This window comes from Gossypium hirsutum, chromosome A05 (genome assembly GCF_007990345.1).
Source record: "Gossypium hirsutum isolate 1008001.06 chromosome A05, Gossypium_hirsutum_v2.1, whole genome shotgun sequence".
In the NCBI taxonomy this organism is placed as follows: Eukaryota; Viridiplantae; Streptophyta; class Magnoliopsida; order Malvales; family Malvaceae; genus Gossypium; species Gossypium hirsutum.
In genome coordinates this window covers 94943044-94958827 of record NC_053428.1, presented here as the reverse complement: position 1 = coordinate 94958827, position 15784 = coordinate 94943044, and the positions used below count along the sequence as shown (strand labels likewise).

At 38.5% G+C, this 15784-nt stretch overlaps 1 protein-coding gene across 1 annotated transcript; it reads left to right on the top strand.

Annotated features, from left to right (window-relative positions):
- The first annotated feature begins 674 nt into the window (after positions 1-674).
- LOC107961150 (pleiotropic drug resistance protein 3-like) lies at positions 675-5358 on the top strand. Its single transcript, XM_016897374.2, has 5 exons — positions 675-1032; positions 1109-1232; positions 1305-1393; positions 1469-1548; positions 4984-5358. The coding sequence occupies exons 1-4, from the start codon at positions 746-748 to the stop codon at positions 1515-1517; spliced, it is 549 nt and encodes a 182-aa protein (XP_016752863.2). The 5' UTR covers positions 675-745; the 3' UTR covers positions 1518-1548; positions 4984-5358.
- The last annotated feature ends 10426 nt before the right edge of the window (positions 5359-15784 follow it).

The following is a 15784-nucleotide window of genomic DNA, read 5'->3' as shown; positions in this document are numbered from 1 at the left end:
TTAATTAAAACAAAAAATATGGAAGACTTGTAAACAAATACTAATAATTTTATTCAAACATTATTAAACATTAATCAAAACTATTATAAAGAAATATTAATAATTCTCGAATTTAAGATCTTGGATTTATGAATTTAGAGTTTAAGATTTTAGCATTTTTTATAATTAATTTAAGATGCAATATTATTATTTATCGATGGTGCGTGAGATCTATATACCAACAATACATCAAATATTCTATTATAGATTTATATATCTAAGTACATATGATCCTTTTATGTTCCAACAGTTATGCATATGTATAATAAAGTTAATTAATTAATAATCACCTAACAATTACCTAACTTTAATAAGTAGTCACTGTGAACTTATAGGAACTATCAGTAACATTTACTTATCCTAATAAAGTTGAATAAACATTTAAACCCACTTAATTATTTAACGGTTCTTTAAGAAACAATAATATTTAACATTATTTCCTATATTAATATTTATATCTATACCTATTGTATGCACTAATGAGATATAAAAAACAAGGTTATTCGAAAAAGCAATCACGGGCATAGAATATAAACAATAAACGGAATATAAAAAATGCAAAAAAAAAAATCTATTAATCTATATAAAAAAAAAGTTGGTAACTATTGCACACATATCACTTATAATTACTAGATATAAAAAAAATTACACTATTATTATACGTGATATAAGTGGTAGATTCTGAAATGATGGTCTCCGCAAATATATGCATATATATACAGAGGGCGAGGCCTGCAGATATAAGTTCATAGTGGAAACTGGAAACTATTGTGTTGAGTTGGTTAGTATGGAACGTGTATATGGTGAAATGGAGTCGCAATGTTCAACAGATAAAGGTGATGGGACTGTAGCAGGGTTTGGTAGAGGAGTGGAAGTGGTAGATATTAAGAAGCTTAGTGCTGAGGAGCGCCATGTTTTGATAGAGAAGCTTATCAAAAACATAGAGAAAGATAACCTCCGGTTGTTGCACAAGACTAGAAAAAGACTGGACAGGTCCTAACCTAATTTCCCTTTGTTTGTTCCTTTTAGACATGTAATCTAAATCACTGGTTATTATATTTGTTTGTAGAGTTGGTGTAAAGTTGCCCACGGTGGAGGTGAGATACAGAAATCTTAGCGTGGAAGCTGAATGTGATGTGGTTCATGGGAAGCCTCTACCCACGTTGTGGAATTGTCTTCTGTCCGTTCTCTGTGTAAGTAGTATGAAGGAGAAGCTTTTTTTCAAAGATTGCTAGTAAATGAATTGGAATTTTGTTTTTGGACAGTACCCTGCAGTAAGGCTGTTTGGTTTTAAGACGCACCGAGCCAAGATAAGCATTATTAACAATGTTAGCGGCATCATAAAGCCTGGAAGGTATGAAAGCCTTAGAATTAATGCTTGATTGATTGATTGATAGATATGTATGTAATTCAATGAGATTTTGTGCAGGATGAGCCTGCTGCTTGGCCCTCCTGGATGTGCACGTATCCGTTGCTGAGAATAGAGTTACGGAGCATTGCCGTAAAAATGTAACTTTAAAACATACACTTAAAACCCTAAACACAAACATATCACAAATCATTCATATACATGCATATCGTCCCTTAATTGAGCCTTCGAGGCCTTAAAAATACTTTAGAAATAATTCAGGACTAAATTGAAATTAATCAAAAAGTTCATGAAAAAGTTAGAAATTTTGAACTACAGGGGTCACATGGCTGAGACACACATCTGTGTCTCAGGCAGTGTAACAATCGAAATAAGGACACACGACTGTGTCCCAACCCGTATCCGTACCCTTGTAACTTTCAAAGTTGGGTTACATGGCCAAGCCACACTATAACACCCATCACCCGTATTCAATGCCGGAATAGGGTTATGGACCATTACCAAACTTATTTTGCAAATAACCATACATTTCACATACATTTTAGAATTTCAGATAAACATTGTTTAAAATTATTCTGATTGTCCCTAATACGAGCCTACGATGCCCTAAACATGCATTCGGGGTGGTTCGGGCCTAAACCGATAACTTATGAAATTTCTGGAAAACTTAGAAAATTTTACAAAATACAGGGAACACACGCCCGTGTAGCTCGGCCGTGTGTCTCACATGGCCAAAGACACGGTCTGTCATAGGCTGTGTGGAAATTAGAAATGGGATCACTTGGCCGTGTCCCAACCCGTGTTTGACCTCGTGTAATCTCTACTTGGGTCACACGGCCAACCACACGCCTGTGTGACCAGCCTGTGTGCTAGGCCATGCCAAATCTGTAGGATATACTTACTTATGCCACACGGCCAAGTCACATGCCCGTGTGCTAGGCCATGTGGAGCATGCTGACTTGATTTTTAATTCAACATCTGGGGACACACGACCGTGTAACTTGACCGTGTGTCACACAAGGCTGAGACACACGCTCGTGTCTCTGCTCGTGAGGTAAAAAATAGGCTATTTATCAAGCCATCTTGCCAGCCAAATTAGCATACACCTACACCAAACCAAATGGCACCAAACATGACATAAATAGGCTTTCATCCAATCTCAAATAAGCTTAATTCATACCATTTAAATACCAACATATACAAGGCACACAGATACCACAATATGACATTCAATTTCATACCAAACCTCACATTCACAAATCTTCAATGTGGACACTTCCAATTATGCATCATTTTGCCTAAACTCATAAGAATACTAATTCTCAAATATCAACCATTTACCACAATCAATTGCATATCAATTATCAACACAAGACAAAGGGTATTTGCATATATATATACATAACCAAAACAACCAAAATAAGCCAACTCTCATGGCTATATACAAAACCAACATTAAACATTTACAAGCCAATCTAAATGGCTTAATTCATTACTAACATATATCAAAAGGACCAAAGTTCCTATACATGCCATATATCCCAAAAACATAGATTCAAAAGTACCAAAGTAATAGCTTGATAGTGTGATGAGGTCTCCGACGATTCCTAAATCCATGCTAGCTTTGATTTCACTATAAAACACAAAAAAATAAACAATGTAAGCTATCACAGAAAAATAAACAATGTAAGCTATAAAGCTTAGTAAGTTTGTATAATAATAAACTCATATTATCATACAAACACAATTTAAACAATTGATCATATCAATATACAAATCATATAAATACAAAAGCCTATTACATATTCAATCACAAGGCTAGATGTGAATTTCACAAGTTTCTTCAATTCAAAGCTTAAACGGTTCATGTACATACCTGTACCATCTCATATCAATCTCATACTCATCCATATAATTTATATACCTGTTGAACCATTTGGAATACTATCGGATACTCGGGTATCTAGCACCCTAAGTTCCATATACATAGTCGAAGCTATCACAATCTCATATCACATAAATGCTCACTCTCGAGCTATCAACGGGTCTGATCACATAAGCTAACGGTCATGACGAAACTACACGGTGCTGACGAGAATTCACAACACATGCCAGATAACTTAGCCACCAGTAGGACGTATGGACCAGTACCCAAATTAAATAACCCCTAATGACATGTCATTCTTATCCTAATTTATTCCTAAGGTTCAACCGGGATTTCACATTTGTCGAATCGTCATCGAATATATCCACAAGGTCGTATTCACAATTTGAGCAGTATTAAAGCATTTGAAACATAAATATAACAATTCTTATTACATACGAACTTATATCGTTCGTTAAAATGACGAAAGGAATCAACTAGTCCAAAATCTTGTTTTTCCTCCGATCTAAATTCGAATTTCACTTTTCTTGATCTAAATGTAATCAAAATTAACTTATTTAATTATCAATCTATTCAATTTAGTTCAAAATACACATTAAGGCAACTTTACACTTTTGCCCCTAATATTTCAACATTTTTACAATTTAGTCTTTATCTCATAAAAATACAAATTCATGAAATTCAACTAATATCCATGCTAGCAGAGTTTCAATTAAGTCCCTAGCAGTCCATATTTTTCATTTATTTCACAATTAATCATAAAATTTCAACATTTCTCAATTTAATCCCTTCTTAACAATTTTGTCAAAAATCACTTTACAAATGTTTTTATCTAATAACAAGCATAAATTTTCTACCATTAAACATCAAAACACATGCTATTTAATCAATGGAAAAACTCTAAACCTTTAACAGTTTTGCAAATTAGTCCCTAGGCTAGCTAGATTAAGCTACAACGATCTCAAAAATATAGAAACAATTAAAAACGAGACAAAATTCACTCACCAATTGAGCTTGTAAGCTTGGCTGAACATAGCATGCATCCATGGAGTTTTCTATCTTCTTAATTTTGATGGAAAATACTAGAGAAAGATGATAGCTTTGTTGTTTTATTATATTACTTATTTATTTTACTAAATTACCTTTTTAACCTTGTTAATAAATCATTAAAATCACCTGATTAATGGCCATATTTGTCCACTCATATTAACAATGGTATAATTACCACTTAAGGACCTTCACTTTAATATTTCATGGCTATTAGACACCTTTAGCTAATAGAACACAAGTTTTACATTTTACGTGATTTAGTCCTTTTTATCAAATTGACCATTCGATCGATAAAATTTCTTAACGAAATTTTCACACAATTTATCTATCATGTCGAAGACATTAACATAATAAATAAATAATTATTTTAACCTCAGATTTGTGGTCCCAAAAACACTATTTCAATTTGACTAAAAATGGGTTGTTACAACTCTCCCCCTTTAGGAATTTTCGTCCCTGAAAATCTTACTAGAAATTAGGGTAGGGTACTATTTTCTCATAGCTTCCTTAGTTTCCCACGTAGCCTTTTCGACACCATGACATTGCCACAAAACCTTCACCAAAGCTATGCATTTATTTCTCAATTCTTTAACCTCCTGAGCTAAAACTCTGATCTGTTCTTCGTTATATGACATATCAGGTTGAATTTCAATCTCTGACGGTGAAATGATATGCGATGGATCTGATCTATATCGACGCAACATCGAAACATGAAACATATTGTGGATCATTTTTGTAACACCCCAAACCCGGCCTGGACGTTATGGCCTAATCTAGTGATGTCACATTGAAGTGTTTTTCATAAAGCGGGATATTGTTGAAAAACCTGTTCTATATTTATCCTCTTTGTGATCTTAACGATGATTTTAAGAGGTCTCGTTCATTTTCAAAATGCAAGTCGTTTGGCTAAAGTTAAACATATTTTAACGTCATTAATTTTTAAAACATTATTTCTTACAGAAGCTCTCAAAACAGGTTAAATATTTGTGGTATTTTTGAAAAGCATTTATCTTTTGAAAACCCGTGTCTTTCCCTACTGCTAGCAGTTATAAATCAAAACGATAAAACCAAAATTAAAGTTAAAATCCATAAAGGCCTTATTACAACAAAAATACCCAAAATAAGTTTACTTATAATTTAAAAATCAAATAAGAAAGTATTAGCGGTCGTGTGGCCACCTTTAAGTCCCTCGCATCACCGATCTGCCTAAGACTAGGGATTACTTGTGTAGACAAACAGATGGGTGAGTTATGGAAACTTAGTGTGCAATCCCATATCAATTAAGCAAGCAGTGAGCATATACAGTCTGGGCATAAGCCCAATTCAGTAATGGTTCAGTCTCAGTTAGGGCCTTAGCCCATTACAGTATTAGTATCAGTTTGGGCCAGAGCCCATCTTAGTGACAGTACAATACATATATGCTGTAACACCCCGAACCCGAAACCGACACCGGAGTCGAACACGAGGTGTTAACTGGCTTTAACCCCTTACAAAATTTATTTTCCAGACACTGCCCAATCTGTGTACTAGTCGTTTTAAAAATCATATCTTGAGTTTCGTAACTCGAAAATCAGTTTCGTAATTTTTCCCAGAAACTAGACTCATTTGCCCATCTATGTATTTTTTTCTAGAATTTTTGGTTTGGCCAATTAGTACAGTTTATTAGTCAAAGTCCCCCAAGTTGCAGGGGTCGACTACACTGACCTTTGCCCATTACGACTTGGATATCTCCCTGCACGGGGCTTCAATACTGATGCCGTTTGTTTCTATGAAAACTAGACTCAGAGAGGAATCTGTACATATATGGTACGACCCCTAATTATCTCTGGTTAATTTACAATGAATTTCCAAAGTCGGAGCAGGGAATCCAGAAACCGTTCTGGCCCTGTCCCACAAAAATCTGATTATCTCTTAATATACTGCCCATATGATCTTTTTGTTACTTCCTCATGAAAGCAGACTCATCGAGCTTCGATTACATAATTTATTCATCAATTAATTCCACTCCTACTATTTTTAGTGATTTTTCAATCTCATGACACTGCTGCTGCCAGCATCTGTTACGAAAGTAACTAGGTCCATTTCATGCCTACCCTTGATCCAACTCAATCGAACATTCGTGCCATTTTCGCATGGCTTAAAGTTTACATGCCATAATTCAAACACAACGTACTAGCTTATACATGCCAAAATGATCTTCTAAGCACACTAAGAAGAAAGTACCAAAACTTGCTATCCGGTGTGATGACTTCGATGACGGCCCGACCCCGTAAAAGTAGATGAATCCAAGCAACCTATAATGGGTGACAAGGAAACACCGGGTGAGTTTATAACTCAGTAAGTCATAAGCAATGCACTACTATATATCAATAACATTATCACAAGAGGAAACAAAATGGAATGAGACAATTTACTCCATCCATACCGAACCATGCCATAGTTCCTCCAACCTATCGATTCAATTTCATATCAATTCATGCATTCACAATCCATATACTCATCAATAGGACATTGAAGCATTTTCATAAATCAATTTATTTTCGTTACAATCAAACAACAAAACGGCCTTTCACCCATCCTACGATAAATTTTTATGTACGTGACTTCAAGTATAGTTGTCACATAGGTTCAACTTACCGAGCTCAACACCAAGTATAAGCATAGCACATATTAGCCATGTACTCAAGACACTTACCCGATCCGCTGTCCGCGATCGACTCAATAGTGTCGCACACATAGTGTCCATAATGATTCACGAATGTATATTGAGCCCGCACACTCAGTGCTATATATTCAACTCGCACACTTAGTGCCACGTAATCAAATCGCACACTTAGTGCTACATAGTCAGACTCGCACACTTAGTGCCGCATGGTCAATTCGCACACTTAGTGCATCATATTCATTTCGCACACTTAGTGCAACATAGTCGAATCGCACACTTAGTGCTGTACAATTTAATCCCGCGCACTTAGCGCCAATCTCATGGTCATAAATGGTTATCCCGCACGTTTAGTGCCGAGATCAACAACTCGGTACATCTTACCTCTTTTCTTTCATTCAACAATTTCATCATCACATACATACATGCATATATATATATGTATATTTATTCATTCCATTCAGCATCAATACATACACATTATGACCATTTGAAATAATACCAACTACATGCTTAATGACTTACCTCGTGTTGGGTAAGACGGTTCCAACTCGGCTACTCGATAACCTTTTCTTTGCCTTTGCTCGATTCACCTCCTTTAGCTCCTTGAGCTAAATCAATAATTTAACTAGTTTAACCACCTTGCTAAACATTTACAATCCAATTTCACATGTATATGTATGTTAGTATATTCGGCTAATAACCTCATGCAACTACCAAAGCCGAATCAACTAAATATACTTATGTATATACACATATATCATCATCGAAATCACCTAAGCTTAGACATCAATTTTTAATTTCAAGCAAGTTGCCGAATGCAACCTTACTAAATTTTCATGGATTCAATATACCATTACCATGAAATCAACAACCAAAAATTCATAGACAATTTAGGAAAATCACATTGCAAATCTCAAATTCAAACAAAAACCATGGCCGAAATGCATGTATACATGTACAATGTCAACTATAACATCATTTAAACACCTAATTCATCTCATGAACACTTAATCAAGTTTCCCTAATCTAGCATATTTTCACATCTATTTGTAACATCATGTAAGTCCACATATAACTACATTTCTTAAGTTCCACATCTTAATGCCCATTATAGCCACTCCCATAATCTACATTTAAAAATCGGCAACACCCACATTCAACTATCTTAGCCGAATACTCCTCAATACTTAGACTAAAGTATGCACATTAAACTTAATACAACTTTCATTATTCCTTTCATGTTTCGGTCAATTATTCAAATTACCTCATAACATGAACATTCTTTTCAACTAATCTAGGATGACTCATTCGGCCATAACCAAGAACCACTTTTCATACAAGGACAAAATAAATCAATTGAACCTCCCATTTAAACCCCTTTCTATCTTCTACTTACTCAATAATACATGTTTCTTAGTTCATATTCATCTATAACCATTTCAAATCACATACTACAAAACATCATCACTTTGGCATATAAGAACATAACCAAAGGTTTCTTGCAACACAACTCAAAAATCAACACATGGGTCATGTTATGAGCATCAAAACAACTCAACTTCACAAAAAAAATGCCAAAAGAACCACACGATATCATACCTTAATCTACAAACTCACTTGGCCGAATGTCCTAGCTTCCATTTTTTTTTCTTTTCTTTTCCTTATGGTTTCGGCAAGATGATAGAAAAGATGAAGGAACTTTGTTTTTATCACCACTTACTAATATAAATTTATTATACATAATTCCCACCAAATATAAAAAAATGGAGACAAGGGAACACCATAATGCATGCTTGTGTTGGCCGGCCATTCACATTCAAAAATGGTCTATTTGACATGCAAGTCCACTCTTTTTGGTACATGCACTAATAGACCATTTTAAATTGGACTATCATATTTTCTCCATGTCTCAAATCGATCCCTATTAACAATTTTCTCATGCAATTGGTAAAATTAGGGAATGAAACTTCCACATACTCATGTTCACACATAATAAGCACAGAATATAGCAATTAATTATTTTTTACGACTCGGTGTTGTGGTCCCGAAACCACTTTCCGACTAGGGTCACATTAGGGCTGTCACAACTCTCCCCCACTTAAGAAATTTTCGTCCCCGAAAATCTTACCGGTAAATAGGTTTGGGTATCGTTCTTTCATCGAGCTCTCAGTTTCCCAAGTAGCTTCCTCAATCCCATGTTTGAGCCATAACACCTTTACTAACGGAACCCTTTTGTTTCGCAACTCCTTCACCTCACGAGCTAGAATACGTATCGGTTCTTCTTCATAACTCATATCGGCTTGAATTTCAACCTCTGATGGGCTAATTATATGCGACGGATCAGATCGATAGCGTCGAATCATTGAAACATGAAAGACATCGTGAATCTTTTCAAGCTCAGGGGGCAAAATCAATCTATACGCAACTGGCCCCACTCGTTCGGAGATTTCGTACGGCCCAATGAATCTCGGGCTCAACTTGCCCTTACGGCCAAACCTAAGTACCTTTTTCCAAGGCGAAACTTTAAGGAACACTTTATCTCCCACCTGATATTCAATGTCCTTCCGTTTCAGATCCGCATACGATTTCTGACGATCTGTGGCTGCCTTCAAACTTTCACGGATTACTTTTACTTTCTGTTCGGCATCTTTAATCAAATCAACTCCGAAAATTTTTACTTTCACCGAGCTCGGTCCAAAACAATGGTGTACGGCATTTACGACCGTACAAAGCCTCGTAAGGTGCCATCTTAATACTTGATTGAAAACTATTGTTGTAAGCGAATTCAATCAAAGGTACATACCGTTCCCATGAACCACTAAACTCAAGGATGCAGCATCTCAGCATATCCTCAAGTATCTGAATTATCCGCTCGGATTGACCATCAGTTTGGGGATGAAAAGCGGTGCTAAAATGCAGCTTGGTACCCAAAGCTTCTTGCAATTTCTTCCAAAATCGTGAGGTGAATCTCGGATCTCTATCCGACACGATAGAAATAGGTACTCCATGTAATCTCACAATCTGAGTAACATACAATTCGGCTAGTTTATCCAATGAAAAATCCGTACGTACGGGGATAAAGTGAGCCGACTTAGTCAGCCTATCAACAACAACCCAAATTGCATCCTTCTTACTTGCGGACAATGGCAGTCCGGACACAAAGTCCATTGTGACTCGGTCCCATTTCCACTCGGGTATCATGATCGGCTGAAGTAATCCTGAAGGCACTTGATGTTCCGCTTTCACTTGTTGACATATTAAACATCTCGAAACAAAGTCGGAGATGTCTCGCTTCATACCATGCCACCAAAACCGACGTTTCAAGTCGTTGTACATTTTCGTGCTCCCCGGGTGAATTGACATTCGGCTACAATGGGCTTCGTTCAGTATCATCGGAATGAGTTCCGAATTCCTTGGAACGCACAAACGACTTCTAAACCTCAAACAACCATCATCATCAATCTGAAACTCCGATTCCTTGTTCGGAACACACTCAGCTCGTTTTGCAACCAATTCATCATCAACTTTCTGAGCTTCACGAATTTGATGAGTCAATAATGGTTTGGCTTTTAATTCAGCTACTAACACATTGTCAGGTAGAACAGACAAGTGTACATTCATCGCTCGCAAAGCAAACAGTGATTTCCGGCTTAAGGCGTCCGCAACCACATTAGCCTTTCCCGGGTGGTAATCAATGACAAGCTCGTAATCTTTCAACAACTCAAGCCAACGTCTTTGTCGCAGATTCAAGTCTCGTTGAGTCATCAAATATTTGAGACTTTTGTGATCCGAAAACACATGGCACTTCTCGCCAAACAAATAATGTCGCCATATTTTTAATGCAAACACAATGGCGGCTAGTTCGAGATCATGGGTCGGATAATTTCTCTCGTGTGGCTTCAATTGTCTTGACGCATAGGCCACAACTCGACCTTCTTGCATCAATACGCAACCCAACCCAAGTAGGGATGCGTCACTATAAACGACAAACTCTTTACCCGATTCGGGTTGCACCAAAATTGGAGCTTCAGTCAGATGAGTTTTCAGTTGATCGAAGCTTTTCTGGCATTTCTCCGTCCATTCGAACTTAACATCCTTCTGAAGTAGCTTCGTCATTGGTGTGGCTATCATCGAGAAACCTTTGACAAATCATCGGTAATAACCGGCGAGCCCTAGAAAGCTCCGGACTTCGGTAACATTTCTCGGAGGCTTCCAGTTAAGTATGGCTGAAATTTTGCTCGGGTCAACCCGAATACCCGATGCGGATACCACATGACCCAAGAAGCTAACCTCTCTTAGCCAGAACTCACACTTACTGAACTTAGCATATAACTGCTTATCCCGCAAAATTTGCAACACTAGCCTCAGATGCTCAGCATGTTCGGCCTCATCTCTTGAATAGACCAAGATGTCATCAATAAACACAACTACTAACCGATCCAAATACGGCCTAAAGATCCGATTCATCAAATCCATAAACACCGCAGGGGCATTAGTGAGCCCAAACGGCATCACTAAGAACTCGTAGTGACCGTACCTCGTTCTGAAAGCAGTTTTGGGTACGTCCGAATCTCGAATCCGCAACTGATAATAACCCGATCTCAAATCTATCTTTGAAAACACCGATGCCCCCTTTAATTGATCGAACAGATCATCAATACGCGGCAACGGATATTTATTCTTTATCGTCACTTTATTCAGTTGACGATAATCAATGCACAACCTCATGGTTCCGTCCTTCTTTTTCACGAACAATACTGGTGCACCCCAAGGTGAGAAACTCGGTCGAGCGAAACCTCTATCCGTCAATTCTTGCAACTGAGCTTTCAACTCTTTTAACTCGGTTAGTGCCATACGATACGGAGCGATCGAAATAGGCGTAGTTCCAGGTACAAGCTCAATACCAAACTCTACCTCCCGAACAGGTGGCAAACCCGGTAACTCTTCAGGAAAAACATCCGGGTATTCACAGACCACCGGCACCGATTCGGGTTTCTTTTCTAACTCCTTGTCATCAAGTACATACGCGAGGTATGCTTCGCACCCTTTCCTTACATATTTCTGGGCCAACATTACTGATATTACAGCTGGCAACCCCCTTAAGTCCGCAGACTCAACTCGAATTATTTCGTTATTTGCACACCTCAAATCGATAGTCTTGCTTTTGCAATTCACAACCGCATCATGCGCGGTTAACCAATCCAAACCAAGAATAACATCAAACTCGTCGAATGGCAAAAGCATCAAATCGGCCGGAAAATAGGATTCTCGGATTATTAGAGGGCATCTCTTACACACTTTATCAACAAGTACGCATTGGCCCAAAGGGTTTGATACTCGAATTACGAGCTCAGTAGACTCAACAGGTAGAGTCTTACTGGTTGCTAAGGTTTCGCATACATATGAATGAGTAGAACCAGGGTCAATCAATGCAATCACATTAGTATCAAAGAGAGTGAAGGTACCAGTGATGACGTCGGGGGAGGATGCCTCCTCTCGTGCGCGAATGGCATATGCTCTAGCAGGAGCACGGTTCTCGGCGCGATCGGCCGTATCAGAAGCCCCCCTCTGACTACCACCCCTGCCTCCAAAAATTCTCGGTGGTCTACCTCTAGATGTCACTCCACTAGGTCTTGCACCTTGAATCTTATTCTTCTCATCCAGCTCCGTGCAATCTCTAATGAGATGGTCCTTCGAACCGCACCCGTAACAGGCCCTGCTAGTAGACTTGCCCCAACATTCACCTAGGTGTCGTCTTCCACATTGGGGACATTCAGGTTTCTCGTGACGATTATTGCCCACACTAGCTACCGAAGTAGCTCGGGAGCCCATCGATGGTCTTGCCCTGATGGAAATTCCTGCAGTCGCCCTCGACTTATTAATGTCCTCCCTGAACTTCTTTACAGCTGAGAACAGAGCTTTACCCGTCGATCTTTTACGATAATCTCTAGCTTCAAATTCAGCCTTCCTCTTCTCCTTTCCAAGTTCCTCCGCCTTGCAGGCTCGTTCGACTAGTGTTACGAATTCCTTTATTTCCAAAATACCCATTAGTAGCTTTAAATCTTCATTCAATCCTTCCTCGAATCTTTTGCACATAGCAACCTCATCAGCTACACACTCCCGGGCATACCTACTAAGTCTTACGAATTCATGTTCGTATTCAGATACAGTCATACGGCCTTGCTTGAGTTCCAAGAACTCCTTACGCTTCTGGTCAATGAACCGTTGGCTAATAAATTTCTTCCGGAATTCCGTTTGAAAGAAGTCCCAAGTTACTCGCTCGTTCGGGACTATGGAAATCAAGGTCCTCCACCAATAGTAGGCTGAGTCTCGCAACAAAGATACAGCACATTTTAGACATTCATCGGGTGTGCATGACAATTCATCGAACACCCGAATGGTGTTATCAAGCCAGAACTCGGCCCTTTCGGCATCATCAGTTACTATGGCCTTGAACTCCTCGGCCCCACGCTTCCTAATCAAGTCTACAGGTGGCTTACTCAGCCTCACAGGATCAGCGACTGATGGCCTTACAGGCTCTTGGGGTGGATTATTCAAATTTGGGAATTGTTGCACAGCCGGGTTGGCTCGGGCATATTGCGCGACCCACTCATTCATCATGGTAAAGAAGGCTTGTTTAGCCCCTCACCTTGATTATTCGCAGATGACTGAGGTTCAACAGGCGGCGTCCCTTGTGCAGGAGCAGCCGCTACGCTCTCAACGTCATCCGCTAGGGTTCTTTCTTCACCGGGATCCATTTACTAATCAAGACAAAAACATTTCAACCGTCAGAAGTCATCACCCTTTTAAACATTAACATTTTGGCATGTATAGCTAGACTCATACGTGCTATGGTAGTCCTAGAACCGACTAAACCATAGCTCTGATACCAATAAAATGTAACACCCCGAACCCGAAACCGACACCGGAGTCGAACACGAGGTGTTAACTGGCTTTAACCCCTTACAAAATTTATTTTCCAGACACTGCCCAATCTGTGTACTAGTCGTTTTAAAAATCATATCTTGAGTTTCGTAACTCGAAAATCAGTTTCGTAATTTTTCCCAGAAACTAGACTCATGTGCCCATCTATGTATTTTTTTCTAGAATTTTTGGTTGGGCCAATTAGTACAGTTTATTAGTCAAAGTCCCCCAAGTTGCAGGGGTCGACTACACTGACCTTTGCCCATTACGACTTGGATATCTCCCTGCACGGGGCTTCAATACTGGTGCCGTTTGTTTCTATGAAAACTAGACTCAGAGAGGAATCTGTACATATATGGTACGACCCCTAATTATCTCTGGTTAATTTACAATGAATTTCCAAAGTCGGAGCAGGGAATCCAGAAACCGTTCTGGCCCTGTCCCACAAAAATCTGATTATCTCTTAATATACTGCCCATATGATCTTTTCGTTACTTCCTCATGAAAGCAGACTCATCGAGCTTCGATTACATAATTTATTCATCAATTAATTCCACTCCTACTATTTTTAGTGATTTTTCAATCTCATGACACTGCTGCTGCCAGCATCTGTTACGAAAGTAACTAGGTCCATTTCATGCCTACCCTTGATCCAACTCAATCGAACATTCGTGCCATTTTCGCATGGCTTAAAGTTTACATGCCATAATTCAAACACAACGTACTAGCTTATACATGCCAAAATGATCTTCTAAGCACACTAAGAAGAAAGTACCAAAACTTGCTATCTGGTGTGATGACTTCGATGACGGCCCGACCCCGCAAAAGTAGATGAGTCCAAGCAACCTATAATGGGTGACAAGGAAACACCGGGTGAGTTTATAACTCAGTAAGTCATAAGCAATGCACTACTATATATCAATAACATTATCACAAGAGGAAACAAAATGGAATGAGACAATTTACTCCATCCATACCGAACCATGCCATAGTTCCTCCAACCTATCGATTCAATTTCATATCAATTCATGCATTCACAATCCATATACTCATCAATAGGACATTGAAGCATTTTCATAAATCAATTTATTTTCGTTACAATCAAACAACAAAACGGCCTTTCACCCATCCTACGATAAATTTTTATGTACGTGACTTCAAGTATAGTTGTCACATAGGTTCAACTTACCGAGCTCAACACCAAGTATAAGCATAGCACATATTAGCCATGTACTCAAGACACTTACCCGATCCGCTGTCCGCGATCGACTCAATAGTGTCGCACACATAGTGTCCATAATGATTCACGAATGTATATTGAGCCCGCACACTCAGTGCTATATATTCAACTCGCACACTTAGTGCCACGTAATCAAATCGCACACTTAGTGCTACATAGTCAGACTCGCACACTTAGTGCCGCATGGTCAATTCGCACACTTAGTGCATCATATTCATTTCGCACACTTAGTGCAACATAGTTGAATCGCACACTTAGTGCTGTACAATTTAATCCCGCGCACTTAGCGCCAATCTCATGGTCATAAATGGTTATCCCGCACGTTTAGTGCTGAGATCAACAACTCGGTACATCTTACCTCTTTTCTTTCATTCAACAATTTCATCATCACATACATACATGCATATATATATGTATATTTATTCATTCCATTCAGCATCAATACATACACATTATGACCATTTGAAATAATACCAACTACATGCTTAATGACTTACCTCGTGTTGGGTAAGACGGTTCCAACTCGGCTACTCGATAACCTTTTCTTTGCCTTTGCTCGATTCACCTGAGACTGGTGTTGCAAATTTTGCGGGATAAGCAGTTATATGCTAA

Excerpts from the sequence above, each read along its gene's own strand:
- LOC107961150 (XM_016897374.2), top strand. The coding sequence starts at position 746 with ATGCATATATATACAGAGGGCGAGGCCTGCAGATATAAGTTCATAGTG. Across the intron at positions 1,033-1,108 it reads ACTAGAAAAAGACTGGACAG|AGTTGGTGTAAAGTTGCCCA; the intron begins GTCCTAACCTAA and ends ATTTGTTTGTAG. Across the intron at positions 1,233-1,304 it reads GTCTTCTGTCCGTTCTCTGT|TACCCTGCAGTAAGGCTGTT; the intron begins GTAAGTAGTATG and ends GTTTTTGGACAG.